We start from the raw sequence: 18,232 nt of genomic DNA on the forward strand, positions 1-18,232 counted from the left end.
CGACCCGCATTGCCTTTCCCACATTGTCCTGATTTGGGGAGCCTGGAAACACACATGGGGGCATGCGCCCGCACACACACACCACCACCACCACCACCACCACCACCACCACCACCACCACCAATGCCCAGAGTATGAAATTTTGACCAGTGAGAAGGTTGGAGCTTTCTGGAAGGGTCTGATTACAAAGTTAAAATACCTGTGGAATTAAGCAGTGTTCTCCTGTCTATGTTCTGGGAAATAATAGCTAAGAATGAGGGCCTAATATATTTAAAACATACCAGAGAACTATCCCTGTCATGGGAGATACAGTGCACTTTAGCACATTCACAGTTGACATGCTCTTAGAGGTTCTGTAAATAAGACACCTGTTGAATTTTGTTTTGTTTTGAAGCCCAGTCTTTCCCAAACATACGCATCCAACAGGTATCTTATTGTGAACCACTTTGAGCCAAGCCATGTTCTAGGTACTATGGATGGAGGGCACGGAAGGTCTTTGCTTTCATGGAGCTCATTTTCTAGTGGGATAAGATAAACAAACAATAATCGAACAGAAGAAGACCCCAAATAATGAGTAATATGAAGAAAATAAAATAGGCAATAAGGTGTGGGGGTGTGCCAGGTATACTGCCTTTGCAACTGTGATTAGCAAGGGCCTGACTTAAGGGGTAATATTTTGACCAAAGCCTAAAGGGCAAGAAGAGCTAGTTGTGCCAGAGACCTTGCGGAGAGAACTTACAGAGCAGCAGAGACAGCTGGTGCAAAGGCCCTAAGCAGCACTGAGCTTGGTTGTTCTAGGGGCTCCAGGGTGGCATAAACCTAATGGAGGGTGTTGTCAAAGAGCGTATGTTTGATAAGGAGATTGAATTTTGTTCTAAGTGGTAAAGAAAGCAGTCAGGGTTACATGGTTTGATTTACCTTTAAAATTAAAACAGTTTTTTAAATGTTTGTTTATTTTTGAGAGAGAGAGAGAGAGAGCGAGCGCGAGCGCGTGCAAGTGGGGGAGGGGCAGAGAGAGAGGGAGACACGGATCTGAAACAGGCTCCAGGCCCCGAGCTGTCAGCACAGAGCCCAACACCGGACTTGAACTCACTAGCCGTGATGTCATGACCTGAGCCGAAGTCGGATGGTTAGCCGACTGAGCCGCCCAGGCACCCACCTTTAAAAATGTTTTTGACTTCTCAGAGAGGAAGAGACTAGGGCTGCATACGGGGTTGGTGACAGGGAACAGGAGGACAAAAAAGGTGAGGACGAGGTCATTGAGATAATTCTGGTGAGATGATTCTTTGTTGAACTGGGTGGTCATAGCTGAGAGGAAGAGAGGTGCCCAGATCTGGGATAGAATTTGGAGGTGCCATCACAGAAGTGCCTGTGGTGTGTGCGCCTGAGAGCTGGTGTATGGAATATTGGTGGAGTGGGAGCAAGAAGTAGGGAATCGATTGATAAGGGGAGTCAAATCAAATTAATTTGACTATGAAACACTGAGCCTTTAAAAAAAATGTATTAGAAAATATTTTGGCCAAATCATAAGAGGCTCTTAAAAGCTGAGAATAACCTGAGGGTTGATGGGGGGTGGGAGGGAGGGGAAAGTGGGTGATGGGCATTGAGGAGGGCACCTGTTGGGATGAGCACTGGGTGTTGTATGGAAACCAATTTGACAATCAATTTCATATTAAAAAATATTTTGGTAAATGCTGCTAAAGGGATATTAGTGAAATGGAAAGAAAAGTAGGTAAATGAGCAGGCTCCCTGTATATAGGTATTCCTAATGTGTTTGCCTTTTTCTTATGCAGTCTACATGAGGCCGGCCGTATTTGTTGATCCAGTCAGTCATGGTCAACAGACCTACCAAGAGCGTGAATAGATCCCTTATTTTGTTCCTACATTTGCTGATTGTTACAGTTGAAAAAAAAAAATCAAAAGAGGGGAAAAGGAGAAAAAAAAAGAAGGAGGAGGAAGGGAGGATGGGTAGTGGAGGAGGAGAAGAAGAAATAAAAAAAATATAAATTATTGAGAGCAACTTCCACTTCCCCTAACTCTTTCATATATGAAAGCGTACCATTCGTCATGGAGGAGAAAAATAAAGTGCTTAGATGTTAGGTGCTCTGGTGTGTGGCTTTTGCAGGTGAACTACGTGGTAGGCAGATGCATCCTGGTTTTGCGGAAGGAGGGTAGCTCTTGGTCTTACCATACAATAGTTTTCCAAATACCAGAGGGTTATTTTCTACCTTTCTGACCTTTCATTTCCTCATCTGCACTTTGTGCCAGCTTAGCATCATTCTCAAGGTCTTTCCAGCTTTCAGATTCTAGAGTCTGTAAGTCTGATTATAGGTCTTCCCAATTGTTATTGCTTCTAATTTCCCTTAACAGTTTTTCTTTTTTAATACAGGCACTTTTGTGTTGTTTTTTTTTTTTATTAAATCACTTTGACGTACCGGCAGTGCAGTGCGTGAGGTTGAACAGCCTGTTTTCAGAGTGTAGTTCCTTAGTTCTGAACGGGTGATACTTTTGTTTATGTTATGAAGAGGGTAAAATAAAACAGTGGAAACAGGTTCCTAACTTTTATCATTCATCAGTGACTAAGCAACTTCTTTGCTGAATCAGATCCTGCTTTTTTAACGCGGGGAGAAGATTTTCTCAAAATTTGTTTGTGCCATTCACAATGTTAATACCTTTTAAGTATAATTTGCACTTTATAGAAACGTTTATTGAGGGTATCATGTTGAAAGCTGGCTTAATGGGGAAGGTGGAATTTCATCTACTCTCATTATAAAGAAAAGCTTGAGCAATCGTGACTTCTGTGTGAAAGAGGGACATTACAATGTAACTGGTAATAATGATTTTCTTGGAGAAGGCAGCCATTTTTATAGTAAAAAAACAAATCAGACATTGCTTGTGGACACTATAGGTCACAGGGTAAAATGGATATTCTCCAAATGCATTGATTTCTTTCTTTCCCTTTTCTTTTAGGGCTTTTCAGGAAATGCAAATGCAGACAGTGTTGTGTACTATAGACTCCAGCCTTCCATCAAAGCCCGATTTCTGCGCTTCATCCCTTTAGAGTGGAACCCCAGGGGCAGAATTGGAATGCGGATTGAGGTGTTCGGATGTGCATACAGTAAGTGTTTGTTTACCCAACACACTGACGTAGATATCAAAAGAGATGTTTTAAGAGCCAACCTGCACACCAAAATTGACTTTATAGCTATGTAAAGAGATAGAAAAACAGGAATGATCTTTGTGGAAAGCTTGTGTGTGTGTGTGTGTGTGTGTGTGTGTGGTGCGCACTCGCCCGTGCATGGCAATATTGACTCAGTATTTAGTGTTATATTTTAAATCAGAAATGGAAGCGTTTTATAGATAGATCAATCCCTACGGAGATAGGTACGCACAGCTACCTGTTAATGGACATATGTGAATCCATTTATCCAAATCTAATATTATTAACTAGATCCCAACTTGCAAATATTAGAGTTTCCCCCTCCATGGACTGTATCTGATGATGTTTCACTTAGGCACCCTGAATTTCATAAAAGATACAGTGTTCCATTTGGTATAACCAGTCAAACGCTAGGCACCAAAGAATGTTGGTCTCTTTAGCCTAAAAATAATATGCCATGTAACTCACTTATAAATATGCTGTGCCCTCAACATAAATTCATAGAAAAAGTAAAGACCTCTGCTAAAATATAAAATGTGTTTGAAATACTTTCACATAAAAAATGGTAGAAACCACAGATTTCACTTAGTCTCCTCTTAATGAAGCATTTTATTATATCTTTTTGTGGGGCAGGGGCCTAAGAGTTATTGATAGCCTACCTCAAGCCACACCATCCTGTTAGATGCTCTTTTATTATGGAACAGTGAGTTAGTTAACATGATCTACAATTATCAGATGAGCAGTCTGAGGTTTGGAGAGATTCAGTCATTTGCCCAGTGTCCCACGCCTAGTACACGGAAGAATCCGGAAAAGAGCCTGAGATTGTTCAGTTCCTCTATATCACTATTTAGCTAAAAGCTAAAGCTTTTTAGCCACTAAAGCTTTTGTCACACGTAGTTTATCACTTTTTGATGTAAGTCCAGTTAGGTTCCGGTTCACTTCATTTGCATGCAGGCAAGATAGGTCGTGCACAGGACAGGCGACGTGTTGACGTTGTTGAAACTGTGTCAGACGGACAAACTGTGTTGTCCAGACTGCACATCTCCTTAAGTAGTTAGTGATGTTCCCGGCATCCTTCTCTCCCATCAAAGGTAACTGACTGGCCTTTTGTTCCCATCGGAGCCTACAGAATAGCGATCACAGTGTGAATATCAACAGCAATCATAATCATAGCAATAACACTAATTTTAATAGTACTAAGTCTTTGAAAAATTCTAGAAGTAGCAGCGTTTTCTTGAGTGCTTATTACAGCATTACATGAACAGTTTATAATTTTTTTAAAAGTCCAGGTAAATATTATTAGGTTACTATTCCCTTCCCACCGCCCCCCCCTTCCCGCCACTTCCCCCCCCCCCCCCACCTTGGCAAAAGGGGAGGCTAAAAGCTCAGGCACTAGGACTTGCTGAAGCCATGCTGATGGGAAGTCACAACGCGGGATTTGCAGCCGGATCTGCCAGACTCCAGAACCCACGTGCAGGCTTAGGCTCCATCCAGCTGTTGATTCGCAGAGATGAGCCAGGGAAGCGTACTTCTTACCATCTACCCACTTACTCTCTTGTCTCCAACAGCTCAGCTTAGCTGTTCCTGTTACGTGGTACCTCCTCCTTCGCAATGATCCGTTGGAATAAAATCACCCTTTAAAAAAAGTATCCCACCCCAAATTGCAATTCTGAAACACAGAACTCAGACAGTCCGTCTTATCTGTGTTTGGGTCGTAGAGTATAGCAAAGCCCACGCTGCACCCTGGATACTTAGCAAAACAGACTTGAGATGCTTTATATTTGTAGTTGCATCTCTACTTACTCAGAGCATCCACCTTGCTAAGTATTTATTTATCACAGTATAAAAATAGCTAACAGTTCTTGAGCCCTTACTCTGTGTCAGATACAGTTTTTATAGACGTTCTCATTTCATCCTAAAAATCACCCATTTAACAGAGTCTTAGAAATATTAAACAGGTTCCCCAGTTGTACACCCTTGGTACACATTCAATCTGGGATGTAAATTCAACATTCGTTGAAAAAGGACTACTGACACTGTTTTTCCAAAACTAAAGCACCGCTCATCATGTCCCCATGGAAGGAAGGGGCTGCTGAGGAACAGGGTCCTTTGAGTTCTTTGCTGCCATATATGCTTCATGATGACCCAAATCTCCCTCTACTCTCATTGATCTGCAACCCTGTGGAACATTCTTTTTCCTGTGACTTCATTTGCTGTCTCTTGCAGTGAGCACATTGTCCATGCATTTAATCAGCTTCCTGTTTTCATTGACCCGCAGTTGAAGTAACGGTACTGAGAGCCAACAAGATTTGAAATTCAAACATAAACACGTATGGTAAAATGGTATGACAGGACTGAGTGTAAAATGGCTGTTGTATAATTTTGGATAAGAGAAAAACTAATAAACAATGGAAACGTATTATCATAGATAACCTAAAAGAACCTCAAAATGGTTTGGGTGTGAGTCCCTTCTTGAGTGAATTTGATCAAATATATTTTAATTCTTCAGTTACAGTTATATTATCCACCTGTTAATAGTATCAGCCTCACAGACTATGAATTTACTGAAGCATGATTCTATGTAATTATCATTTATTAAATAGTTAATAGGTATCAGATATTTTCTTTTTAGGCGTTTTCTGAGTTACTCCTAATAACACGGTGAAATAGGGGCATGAATATTACCACTTTATGCAGGAGTAAGAGGAGAGGAACAGAATTGTCTGCTGCATGAGCCCCGTGGCTTGCTCTGAGTTCTGGTACAGAAATAAGTGGGGACCACCAGCCCCCCTTGCCCTCAGAAGGAAGAGCGGCAGGTGCTATCTGCACAAGAACACAGCTTGAAAGATTCTGTGTGCCACTCCCCAGAGTAGCCCAGATCCGAGATCAGTCCGGATTTTCTTCAGATACACAAGGCCATTCTCCTGCAATCCCTTTAAAAAAGGACAAGCAGTGTTGGGGAGGGTTCAGGGTCTCTCTCCTAGATCCCAGTCACAGGACTCCTGAACATGCTGGCAATTAAGTGAGCCTCTTGGGAAAGCCCGGAGGCCTGCATGCAACCCACAGCCTTTGTATCCACATGGCTGGCACCAAGTTAATGTGACTTTTTTCTGGGCTTTGCCTGAGCTGCTCACTTAAGAGTGCTATATACCAGGGTGCTTCAAGTCTCCTGACCCGGGGGAAAGTGAACTTTAGAGAAATTAAGAACTTTGTCCGCATTACGCAGACTGCCTGTGTGAGATCTAAGATTTAAATTCACATCCATTACTTTCCAAAGCCAGTGCTCTTGACAACTCTATGAATCATACATGTGTTCGCCTTTTAAGTATTTATTGACACTTGCTGAAAGAGAACTCTACTAGGTATTGGGTGTAGGGAGAAATTCTAAAATAATGTAGATTTCTTAGTAAATGGGAATTATTATGTATAATTGGGGGTTTTTTTGTATTCTAATCCTAGGTTTATTCAGTACAGTCCTTTTGCTTTATACAACAAAGCGCAAACACGACATTATCTAAAATACTACATAGTTACAAAATGCAAAGCAAAGTTTATAGTACTGACTGTACAATAAAAGCCAAAAAAGCATGTACACATTGCCAAAGTAATCTACAAGACCACCACCGCGAATAACAGCTCCGGCGCGGGGATCTGTGATGACCCTTGCGGAGCTGGCTCTCAACTTGCTTGTTAATTTCAGAGAGAGAAAGGGAGAAGCGGGGTGTGGGGGTGTGCGTGAGTACTTGTAAAAACAGAGCCATTTGTGGCAACAAACATGAGGTGCTTGACCCCTAGAGGTCAGAAGAGGCAATGTCATAAAAATTACACAAACTCAGTGTAACATATGGTAGCACGAGTGTAGGTTGGGAGGAATAAAATGATTGAGAAATTGAGTGTAAGTGTAAGAACGCTGATAGCAATAGGTTTGAAACTGAAGTGCAGTTATTTTCACTTGAGAGGCTGGGAGGACAGTCCAGATAGGGGAAGGGGCGGACCCTCGTCAAACACAGAGACAAGAATTGCTTGGAGGATGGGTTTTTATTGGAGAACAGTCATTCAGGCTGAAAATAAGGGCACACACATGTCAGGAGGCTTCTGGTCTCATGTGTGCAAGTAACAGTAAGGACCAGAGCACCAACAATCAGGAGAGAGGCTTCTCTTGATTCACATCAGACTCAAATATACTGAGGATGTGGATTCAGAGATCTCAGTGATCGCACATGAGGGTCCCTGAGTTATCATATTTGAACAAGCATCTGGAAAGTGGTGCCATGTGCTGAGAGGGGCAAGGGAGAGTGAATGAGCTCTGAAAGGGCACAGGAGAGAGAATTAATTGTACTGTTGACTTAACTGAATTCAAGCCTGGGGAATTCGGAAGGTTGGAACAGGAAACCCTCTGAGTTGAAGATACATAATTGAAAGCTACATAAATATCATTGTTATTAAATCATAACTTTCCACTTGCAGAATTTCTGGTAATAATAACAGTATGAAGTGCTGTGTTTGGACAACTGCTCATGTCTTTGAAAAGGACAAATGCATTTCTATCATCATTAAAGCAGGTCTTTAACGCTGTTTTTCAGGTAGCGTGCATTTTTATGCCACCCCCCTCCTTGTGCCTAATGCGTGTGTCCGCTGAAGTTCTAGGTAGCTGCTCTGATGAATATTGTAGAGACAGTGGCTATTGTGAGAGCCACACATAATTTTATTAGCCTCTGTCCGGGTGAGTTAGGGCAGTAACTTGTTATGAAGGTACATCAAGTGAATGGAAAATCCATATCAAAGAGCATGTTCTACTTTTATGTCGGAAAACTTGGAAGTTGTTTCCTGAGTAATGAGAGAAGTAGAAGCTAAATTTTATGGGTTCAAAGAGAAAGTATAAATTTCAGATGCCTTGGCCATAGCAGCCGTGAACATGTTTATAGATCTGGACGAGAGAGGTAGGTAAGGAAATAACTCATGGAAGAAAGAACAAGAAGAGAAAACGTTTCGTGGTAAAGAAACACAGTCTACAGAATGTCCCAAAGGAAAGTAAACAATGGTAAACAAAGGCAGAGAAAGGAGACAAAACTGAGTGAAAGCAGCTCTGTCTGAGATGTCCTTGGGGAAGTGGCCATTAAGCCACAGGAGATAGTGTTCTTTAATGGTGGACGAATTGCTGTGACAGTTGCCCTCGGTATAAATACGGAGTTCCTTCCCTCTAGTCTTGTGTAAACATCCTCATTTTGCAGTCCGGGATCTTCCTTTCCTCATCCTCAACAGAAGAAGAGCATCCAGCTTCCCGGCCGCACCGAGCACTTTCCATTTCTTCCACACGCCATGATATCATGATTTTTGTAGACTTGGGATCTTTGCACAGTGCCCAGGGCAATCACCACACGTGGAGCCTTCACTTGTCTACCGAGATGAGTCTTTCATTCAGCACCTTTTCTCAGCATAGAAATCACTGTCTCTGGCAGCTTCTCTGACACCTCACTTTTGGGTCAGAGGACATTTCCACCTGCTGCTGGAACAGCCATTCTGCTCCCCGTCGTACCATGCACACATGGTACTGTATTGTAGTCAGCTATTCCTTCTTTGTCCTGAGTCTTCTGGATAGGTGCACGATAGGGAGGTAGGGTTGGTGAGCCTCAGGAAGGCTTTTCCCGTCAACCTGGAGGCACGTGCAGGCCGTGAAAGATATGACGTAGACCACGGGAGAACTAAGAAGGTTGGAAGACAACAAACACATAGAAGGATAGAAACTACACAGGATATAGAAAGTGTTGTGTTTATGTGCTTAAATCCAGACCAATTAAGAGAAAATGATGGATTCTGTTTAACAATGGAAGTAGGTCAACAATTACAAGACTCAGGCCAACTTAATAAAAATATGCTTTTTATCGTGTAAAAAATATTGGAAGTTGGAACTGCTTCTATCAGATTTTAATTTGGAAAACACATTAATAGGAAATGCAAGAAAGTAGCCTGAGAAGTGCAGCTACTAACACTGAACCGACTCTGAGTTTTCTGTCTATTCGGGACCAATCTCTTACACCACATGTCTGGTTAGGGGGAGAAATGAAAAGCAGTAAATGTGTTAGATTTACTCTAAAGAATAGTTATAATTGAACTCAATACATATTTATGAAGCAGCTCCCCCATGTTAACAGCTAAAAACTTGATCCAGGTGAATTACATACAATCCCTGCACTCAGATTGTTTATCAGCTGATACCGTAGCTGAGGAATCCGAGCTTATGCCAGAGTTTGAAAAAGAAGATAGATTCTGGTGGGCCTAAAATCAAAGAGGATAAATTCTAATTCTTTGAAAAATTGATAGTCTTAAGATTTTAATCTGCTGATAAATGGGGTTATATTAAGATGAAAATTAGGTGAGCTATTAGGATACCAGAAAAAAAAGAAGCAGCTATAAAACCCTCTGGGATTATGTCACAAGAACTCAGAGCCTGCTGAGGAGGCCCTCACTGACCAAAAATGGAAATGTTGTAGCATCAGTAAGGATAGTAACTACAGTTCCACAACATGTTGAGTATGTTTAAGTGAATGGGTTCATGACAATACTAAAAAACAAAAATCCAATCGGTTACCTATGAGAGAGGTGAAGGAACCAACTCCTTATTTTGAAAACTAGTAAATGAAGGGAAACATCAAGAATTTATCTCACTTTTCCTATGTGGTCTGTACTTCAAGGTACAGATCAAATAGAAGATAACAGGGCATTTCTCTTTAAAGGTATATTCCAGGTAATAGGTAAAGAGGGAAATAAGTAAACGGAATTAGCATAGTCCCACTTTGCAACCCTAAATAAATTAATAGACCAAGTCAATGACTATAAAAGTTCACAATCAGATGATTTGCTTTTCAGTACCGGTCACAGAAGAGTCGCTTTTATTGGACTGTCTTGCTACAGCTGGAATCACTGGATAGAAAATATACATAAAAAAACCTCCTTCAGGGTTCTGAAGTTCAGCTTAAAACAGGATGAAATTTGACAAGAGTTGATCTTGAGAGAAGGAAAGCAAATTTTGAGAGATCCACGTTTCACTGATTTTTTCCTAAAAATGCATCCCAGTTGCAGGGCATCATAATGCTCAAGCAGAAAAGTAGCCAGAGTTTACTGGGCTGTGGAGGCAGGGTCCAGAGTTCAGCGTTGCCAGAGTGGCTAGAAATTTAGGGTAGAATCCGGAAAAGGAGGGGGTCAGAGAGGGAGGGCCTCAACTCCCACATAAAAACTCCCCTTCGGTCCTCGGCTGATCCATGACCTGCGAATGCCCAAGATGGGGTACCAAGAAGCTCAGGAGAGAGCGGGATGGGAGATCCAGGGGCTGAAGATTTCTACATCTGCCTAATGCTGGAAGGAACACCTTTGGAAAAAATCAATCTTGCCAATTTACAGGGATTGTGGGACATGTTGGGCTCTTAACTGAAAAGCCAGAGGGCGTTGCTTTAGGAGTAAAGACCAATCTGTGGACCAATTGATATGTCCTAGGGCTAAGGACAAAACCAAAGTAGATCCGTCCCAACAAAACCTGGAACCAAGCTTTCACAGGGTCAAGGTGATCCATGGACCTCTTCCATCTCCTTCCTGCCACCACCATCCCTCCCTCCCCGGGTTTCACCCTCCCCCCCTTCCTCGCCCCTCCCCAAACTTGTACCCTCCCCAAACTTGTTCCCTCCCCTTCCCTGCCTCCTCCTCCTTTCCTGATCCTAGACATTCACAGAGGTGGACATCTACTCAGACTAAGTTTCATTTCCTCAAAGATGTTGTCCCCAGTCAACAACCTCATTCAAATCTCCCTGTTCAAAACTCCCGTGCAACCTGCCCTTTTCCTTCATGCTCCACTTAACAGTTTGTAAATATATCTGTACACGTGGGGTGAGTTGCTTGATGTCTTTCTTTTCCTTCAGACTGAGGGATCCATGAGGACAGAATGTGTTCACTGTTGTAACATCAGCTCCTACTGTAGGAGTGGACACAGTAGATGCTCAGTAACTATTTGCTACATAGAGAATTCAGAAAAACATCCAGTTAGCCATGACGAAAATGGAAAAATGAATAAATGTATAGAAACCACAGATTTATTACATTCCTCCAGTAGCAGTTGATTACATAAGTGTGGGGTAAACATGTCGGCTGTCGAATGTTTGTTATTACTAAAGTGATGATAAGAGCATACAAAATATGTAATAAATTAGGCATTTTGATACTTCCATTTGAAACGCACAGCTTTTTGTGTGGTATGAGAAACTGGAAGTTTTCTCCACATATTCCAAATAAGGAAACTGAGAATCCATGTTTATGTGACTTCTGTGGCATTACAAAATTACAAACAAATATTAGAAACAGAAATACAGCTTATGTCCTCCAATGACACACTGAAGTGTCCTCGAGGTAGTAGATGTTACCCACTTCAAATCTATTTAAAATGTTCATTTAGATTGATATTTGAGTGGCAGTGGGCTTGTTTGTTCCTATAACCTCCTGGAGTGTTATCACTGACCTTAATTCAGTCTATTTAAAACCATGATAGTAAAGTCACCTTTTGCCTGTGGTTATATGCAGCCCTTGATCCTGTACCTTCTTCCTTTTTATTGTATTAATTTTGGTTGTTTTAAACTTAAGAGTGCCTTAAATCATTCTGTGTTCTTTTATGCTACCATGCAAAAATAGTCCAGCCCATTTCCTGTTGATTTCTCAAGTGCTTGGGCTCTCCTCGCCATCTCTTCAAAACCCAATTCAGTAATGCAGATCTCAAGTGCCCATACATCATGCTATTGCTTTAATATTTCACTATATAATAGTTTAACGGTGACTCAGCCTGATTTATGTTTCTTAGAAGTCAAAATTGGACCTGTGTTTAGAAATTCATAGGTAGTAACTTTCAAATAAAGAAGCAGTATGATCAGTATTGGAGACTGACTTTCTTGTTTAGCCCAGAAGAGTTTGGTCGATCGTTCTTTCTCCACTTAGAGCCCTTTTCTCTGTTTATATTTTTGGGGTGCTTCCCACAGAATTCATAGAAAGCTGTCATGTCTTTTTCAGGAACTCTCTCATGACCTTTAATAAAGGCAGTTTTCTCTTATTCAAGGATTCGTGTTCCAGTTCATGCGTTTTCTCTTCCAGTTTTTCTCTTTTACATTTCTTAGCCAACTGACCTCATCAGTGATGCAATGATTCATAGTTAATTCACAGAGCCAGTTTCTCTCCAAAACATCTTTCAAGGACAAGCCGCTCCCATGTCCAGTTTTCTTCAAGTACCACCTACGTGTAGATAAACATATTCGTTTTCCATGGTCCAATTCAGTATGCAACGAAGTTACTCATTTTCAGACAGAAGGTTTCTTTAACCTTCTTGTTCTTCTTGTCAGATAATCCTGATGCTGTCATCTGCTCAGGGGTCGCTCAGGAACCTGTTTTCCTGGGTGTGGCTCTAGGAGCTCCCAAGCTGGTGGATATAAAGCAGAACCCAGGATGTTGGATGCTTCTGGAAACCTCACAAGATACTCCTCAGTTGATTCTAACATGGCTAGACCATGGAGCTCAATTTAAGAAAACATGCTCCTGTATGTTTTTTTTCTTAGCAATCCACTTGGAGTGGTAGGGACAGTGTTGCTTTTTCAAATCGCAACCTCTCACATTTTGTGAAGCCTCAAACTTTGGAGCAGGGGTAGGATGTAGGTGTGAGGGAAGGATACCGGGTCAAGTGGAAGATGTTACACTGAGGGGTGTATCTGCATGTGTCATATGCCCAGGTAGAAGAACAATTTGCTGCTCGCATAGGTAAATCTGCAATTTAGTTGACATCCTTCTCACAGGCTGAGTGGATCAGTTCCTCCTGCACATGTTAGAAATCATTCAGACCCAGCCCTGACGCAGCAGCAAAGCTCTAAGCACTGGCCTGAAAAATCACATCTCAGGGATGTGTGTCTTTCCCATTACAATGGAAGCTCCTTGAACAAAAATGTGCTTTGTATTTATGCATTGCTGTGTCTTCCCCTGTTCACAGGGAGCTCTCCATAGATACGTGCTTGCAGAAAGGGGCGCAAGTAGGCACTTCAGCAATACCACTTCTGACACAGCTCCCTGAAAGAAATTTGAATATTTTTATTGGAAATCTCTTCGTTCCATGGGAGATTGTATTTCTGAATCATGCAAATAAAGCAGACTGTACCTCTTTCCTGGGGTCACGGGGAGAACTGATATGAGAGTAGGGCCTACAGTCTTTGTGAGTCTCTTCTTTCCTTGATGCCTGCTATAAATGAGAAGATTTGAGATGGAGGTATTCACTAAGGAGGATTCAGGTCACCGACAATTGCCATAGTGAGTCAGCTCAAGCATTAGCTGACAGACAGAGAAAAAGCCACAGAACCCACAGATGGCTCAAAATCATTCTTGCTGCATAACCCGGCAGTGACATTGATAATGGAGCATTCCTCGTGCTCTTCAGAAATTCATTATTTTTTAAAGAGTTCAGTTTTAAATACACCGAATGTATGTGTTAAACTATTTTTGCTGTACCTCTTTCCCTGCCCAGTGTTCTAACAATAAGTAATAGCAGTAGTTAATGTTTATTGACTTTTAATTCTGCACCAGCAATTCTTCCAAAAATTATGCAGATAGACATTTGTGCAACAATCCTGTGAAGAATATACTATTGTTATTCCCATGTGACAGATAGGAAAGGGACAAAGGGGTGGAAAAACTTGTGCCACAGAGGGAGTAATGCCCTGTGACCTGTTACTATGTTACATTATGGGACATAGGCACTTACAGTTGTGATTAAACTAAGGTCGTTGAGGCAGGGAAAGTAGCCTGGATTATCTAGTTGGACCCGATGGAATTACAAGGTTCTTTACAAGAGGGAGGTGAGAGGATCAGTCAGAGAAGGAGATGTAACTGAGAAACAAAGTGGGGGATTTGAAGATGCTATGATGCTAGCCTTGCCCATGAAGAGAAGTCGTGAACCGGGGAATGCAGATGGTCTCTCCAAGCTGGAAAAGGGGGAAAAAGGGATCATCTTCCAGAGACTTCCGAAGGAAAGCAGCTCCTGCCAACCCCTTGATTTTAGGACTTTTTGAATTCCCAGACTAGAAGATGGTAAGTTTGTGTCGTTTCATGTGACTGAGTTTGTGGTCATTTGTTACATCAATAACAGGAGACTCATACAGTTGCCCAAGGGAGGGTGAAGGTGCAAATCCACGGCGACTAGTTATCCTAACTCCTGGGCTACCCTGTAATAAAAAAAACTATCAAAAATGTCTCAGAAGGGGGCTAGCCTGAGGAGGATAAATGTGTCAGAACAATTTGCAACTTATTACTAGAAAATTAGAGTTTATGCCCTCCCTCTGGTGAACAGGATGTGACAGGGTCACAATATTAATATTGATGGCAATCTAATCATTAAAATATAACCTGAGTGACAAGCCTACTAATGAACAGATTTACAATTAGAAAAATAATTCTTTCAGTCAAGTAACACGTCTCCTCCTACATCGTTGGACTGTGGGTCTTTGGCTGTTATAAATTTTGTTAACTTCTGATTTCTAATTTGTATTACAGCCAATTGTCTAATACCTCTGTTTTTCCTATTTATACATTTCAACCGGGTATAAAAGATTCGTTTTCTGAAAGTGTTTGGCAAAAGATGGGCATAAGTGTGATTCTGTTAACTGAAACATGATTATTACTTGGATGCTTAATTTAGTGTTTCTAAACAAATAAATACAGAGTTAGATTACTTTCATGAATGGCATGCATTCATTATATCTTTCATAGGTTAGTTTCAATATAAGTAAATATTGTTATGAATCATCTGAACTTTTCTTTTGTGAGAATGTATTTGCATTGGTAGTGTCCTTTGTGGAATAGCAAAAATAAATTCACCTTGAATGTTACTGGTGACGGCTCAGACGTGAAATGTTGCTTCCCCAGCCAATGATGTGAAGCCCAAGTTGAACTTTAAAGGTTAGTTGGGGCGCCTGGGTGGCGCAGTCGGTTAAGCGTCCGACTTCAGCCAGGTCACGATCTCGCGGTCCGTGAGTTCGAGCCCCGCGTCAGGCTCTGGGCTGATGGCTCGGAGCCTGGAGCCTGTTTCCGATTCTGTGTCTCCCTCTCTCTCTGCCCCTCCCCCGTTCATGCTCTGTCTCTCTCTATCCCAAAAATAAATAAAAAAACGTGGAAAAAAAATTTTTAAAAAAAGGTTAGTAATGTTGAAAGTAAAAATTTCAAAAACAAACAAATAAACATGACTTTCATCCAAATACAGAATAAATACATATGAAAGATTAATTAAAGAAGGAAGCAGAAATATGGTAAAGCTAGTTGAAAGAAGATGCAAGAGACTGAGTGTAGATAGGAATCCTGGAAAGTATGTTGGATTACTATCACTAGGTTGGGTACATAAATGGTTAATGTCGAACAGGGCACTAAAACCAAAAGCTTTTATTTTCTATCACACAGAAGTCATTTGTATTTCCACTGGGAAAAAAATTTACAAATTAGCATGTAACTGAGCACAGTCTGGCTCTAACCCATAATAAATAGTAAAATGAAACCTTTATTAATTCACCTAGAATTAAATAATCTTTAGATGGACTTGTGAGAAAATGGTCCAATATGACATTGAAAGGAAGTGAAATTATTGCTTTGGGTTATATCCAGTTTTTCCAGTTTTTCTTAACAGTGGGTAAGACCATTTTCAGGAGAGACTACAAACCTATCTCTCCCACCAGCATCCTTGGAGAGATAGATTCTCATAATGAATTCAAATTAATTCTCTCTGTGTCTCTCTCTCCCTCTTTCTCTCTCTCTCTCTCTCTCTCTCTCTCTCTCTCTGTCTTTCTCAAGATTCTTTTTCATATAGTTCTAGATTTTTATATCATTAACTGTATGTGCCACAGCACAGAGTTTTGTGATTATTGCTTAAAAGTGTATGCTGCTTGTATTTCAGATATGTTGTGTAAATTGCTTTTTATAACAGTGACTTATATTAGACCCATTATAAGTAAGTTTTCTATCTAAAGTAATACTGTTAGGAGTCATCCTGAGTTTTTTCTTTTATGATTATTCTTGTACACATATTGCACACATTTAAGTTGAAGTTATCGTATACTAACATTGTACTCACATTCTGAATTATATTTAGCTTTTCTTCCCTGAAGATATTGTTCATACACACACTGAAGTCCATGATGGTGTGGCAGCAAGTTTGTTGATTTCCCTACTTAAACTACTTTCTCACTTATAGACCCATTTTCAAAGCAAGCCCCACTCCTCTTCCTCCTCTGAGAGCTGAGTTACTGACTGTTTCTGTATTTCTTTTCATGACGGTAGAGGAGAGAAAGTATTGGGAGAACGTCTAGGTCTTTGGGAATTAAATGTCCTAAGAGTAATTCTAAGAGCTTATGGGGACACGTGTAGGACTTGAAGACTGTGAGGAGTAGAAAGGTTAGTAGTGAGGTTTCTAGATCAGAGAGGTGAGTTTCCCCAACTACCTTAACTAAAGAGCCAGTCTTCTGTTGACCTTGATCAGTCTGTCTTGGTTGTTCTCTTGCTGAGCAGTGTCCACCTTCATGGAATGTCAGCTCCATGAGGGCAGGGGGCTTTGCTGGTGTTGATTACTCTCTCGATCTCAGCATCCATCACAGGGTCTCACAAACGATTTGCTGAATAGATACTTATTGTTTCTGAATGTCTCAGATTTCTTAGTTAATATCCATGGAGTAAGAAGATAATAGGTAAGAATGAGAGAAAATGGCAAGTGGCTTCGTTTTAAGAGATGAAGCAGTATACCATTGCTTTAGACATCAATTGTCTGACACATTTTTCACTTTCCTTTGTTGCTGATGGAAATATACAAGGCACAAAAGCTTTAGGTGCCATGAAGGATGATTATGACCATTATAATGTGATAATAATAATAGCGAAGAAGAGAAAGAAAGAAATAGTGGGGTAAAGTAACACAGGCTAAACCTTTATTGGAAAAAAAATTCTCTTGGTAGCTTATTCCAAAAATAGACTTTATCTAAAGTAAAATCATTATTATGATGGTTGCCTTTAAGCAATACATTAACTCAGAGATAACTGCATTGCTCCAAATGTATCAGCATTTAAAGTCTGTCTTATTGGAATTTTTCTTAATTTATTGTAATCCAATAATCATAGAACACATTATTTGTATTTGACACAGAGTTATGTTTTTACCATGCACATTCATTCAGCTATATAACAAGGAATAATTGTTCAGTTAACATTATTCTTTCTACAGAATGCAATGTTTATTCATGTGCATTTGGTGAATGAATTCTTTATAAGCACATTAACAAGATGTGGAAAAATCAAACCTCTGATTTTTCAAAAGATAGCTGCATAAAATAGTTGAAAAAAGTTGGGGGTGGTGGTGAATATAAATGGTTCACATTAAATATGATGGATAATCTGAATGAAATGTATATTTGGGCATACAAGTAGCTGTAATAATTTTGTCAAATGAAACAAGACGAGTAAACTTTAATGTCATTTCATTGACTGGGAAAAGTCAGCTAACCGGTTGAAAAATAGCTTCATTGGGTTTCCCTAACTTCTTCATTTATTACATAAATGTACTCGCAAAGGTAATTGCCTTAAAAAAAATCTTTGACTTGCGAAACGTAGAAAACCCTGCTCGGCTTTCTGAGTATTATCAGTTCTATTTTGTGTCTGTTGTTTGGGTGCAACTGATTTTGACAGATATGCTGTTATGTTACTGGTATAACATGACATCTTTTTTCAGATGAACTGAATAAAAGTGATCTTGACAATGAGTAGATAAGACACTGTCAGAAAGCTGAAAAAACATGTCAGTGTCACAGTTTTGACACAAATGCAGCAGAAAAGCCCTTATAATATCATTAAGTGACTATCTTTCCAGTTATGCTCTTTAGAAGACAGAAGATAGCATTGCTCTTAAATACTATTACTTAGCCACAAAAATAATAAAACAAAGCACAAAGGTCAGGTTAATATATACTTGAGATGGCATTTGATGAGTCTGATGGATGTGTTTAAATTTTTATGCAGATCTTTTATCTA

The 18,232-nt window shown here is 40.4% G+C and overlaps 1 protein-coding gene across 3 annotated transcripts in view; it reads left to right on the forward strand.

The window, feature by feature from the left end:
- CNTNAP4 (contactin associated protein family member 4) overlaps nucleotides 1-18,232 on the forward strand; it is a 250,253-nt gene that overhangs the window by 125,619 nt on the left and 106,402 nt on the right. For all 3 annotated transcript variants that reach the window (XM_042969646.1, XM_042969647.1, XM_042969648.1), the window contains exon 4: nucleotides 2,971-3,118. In XM_042969646.1, the coding sequence (XP_042825580.1) occupies nucleotides 2,971-3,118 (148 nt within the window). The remainder of the gene's footprint in view (nucleotides 1-2,970; nucleotides 3,119-18,232) is intronic.

The sequence above is a fragment of the Panthera tigris genome, chromosome E2 (genome assembly GCF_018350195.1).
Source record: "Panthera tigris isolate Pti1 chromosome E2, P.tigris_Pti1_mat1.1, whole genome shotgun sequence".
In the NCBI taxonomy this organism is placed as follows: domain Eukaryota; kingdom Metazoa; phylum Chordata; class Mammalia; order Carnivora; family Felidae; genus Panthera; species Panthera tigris.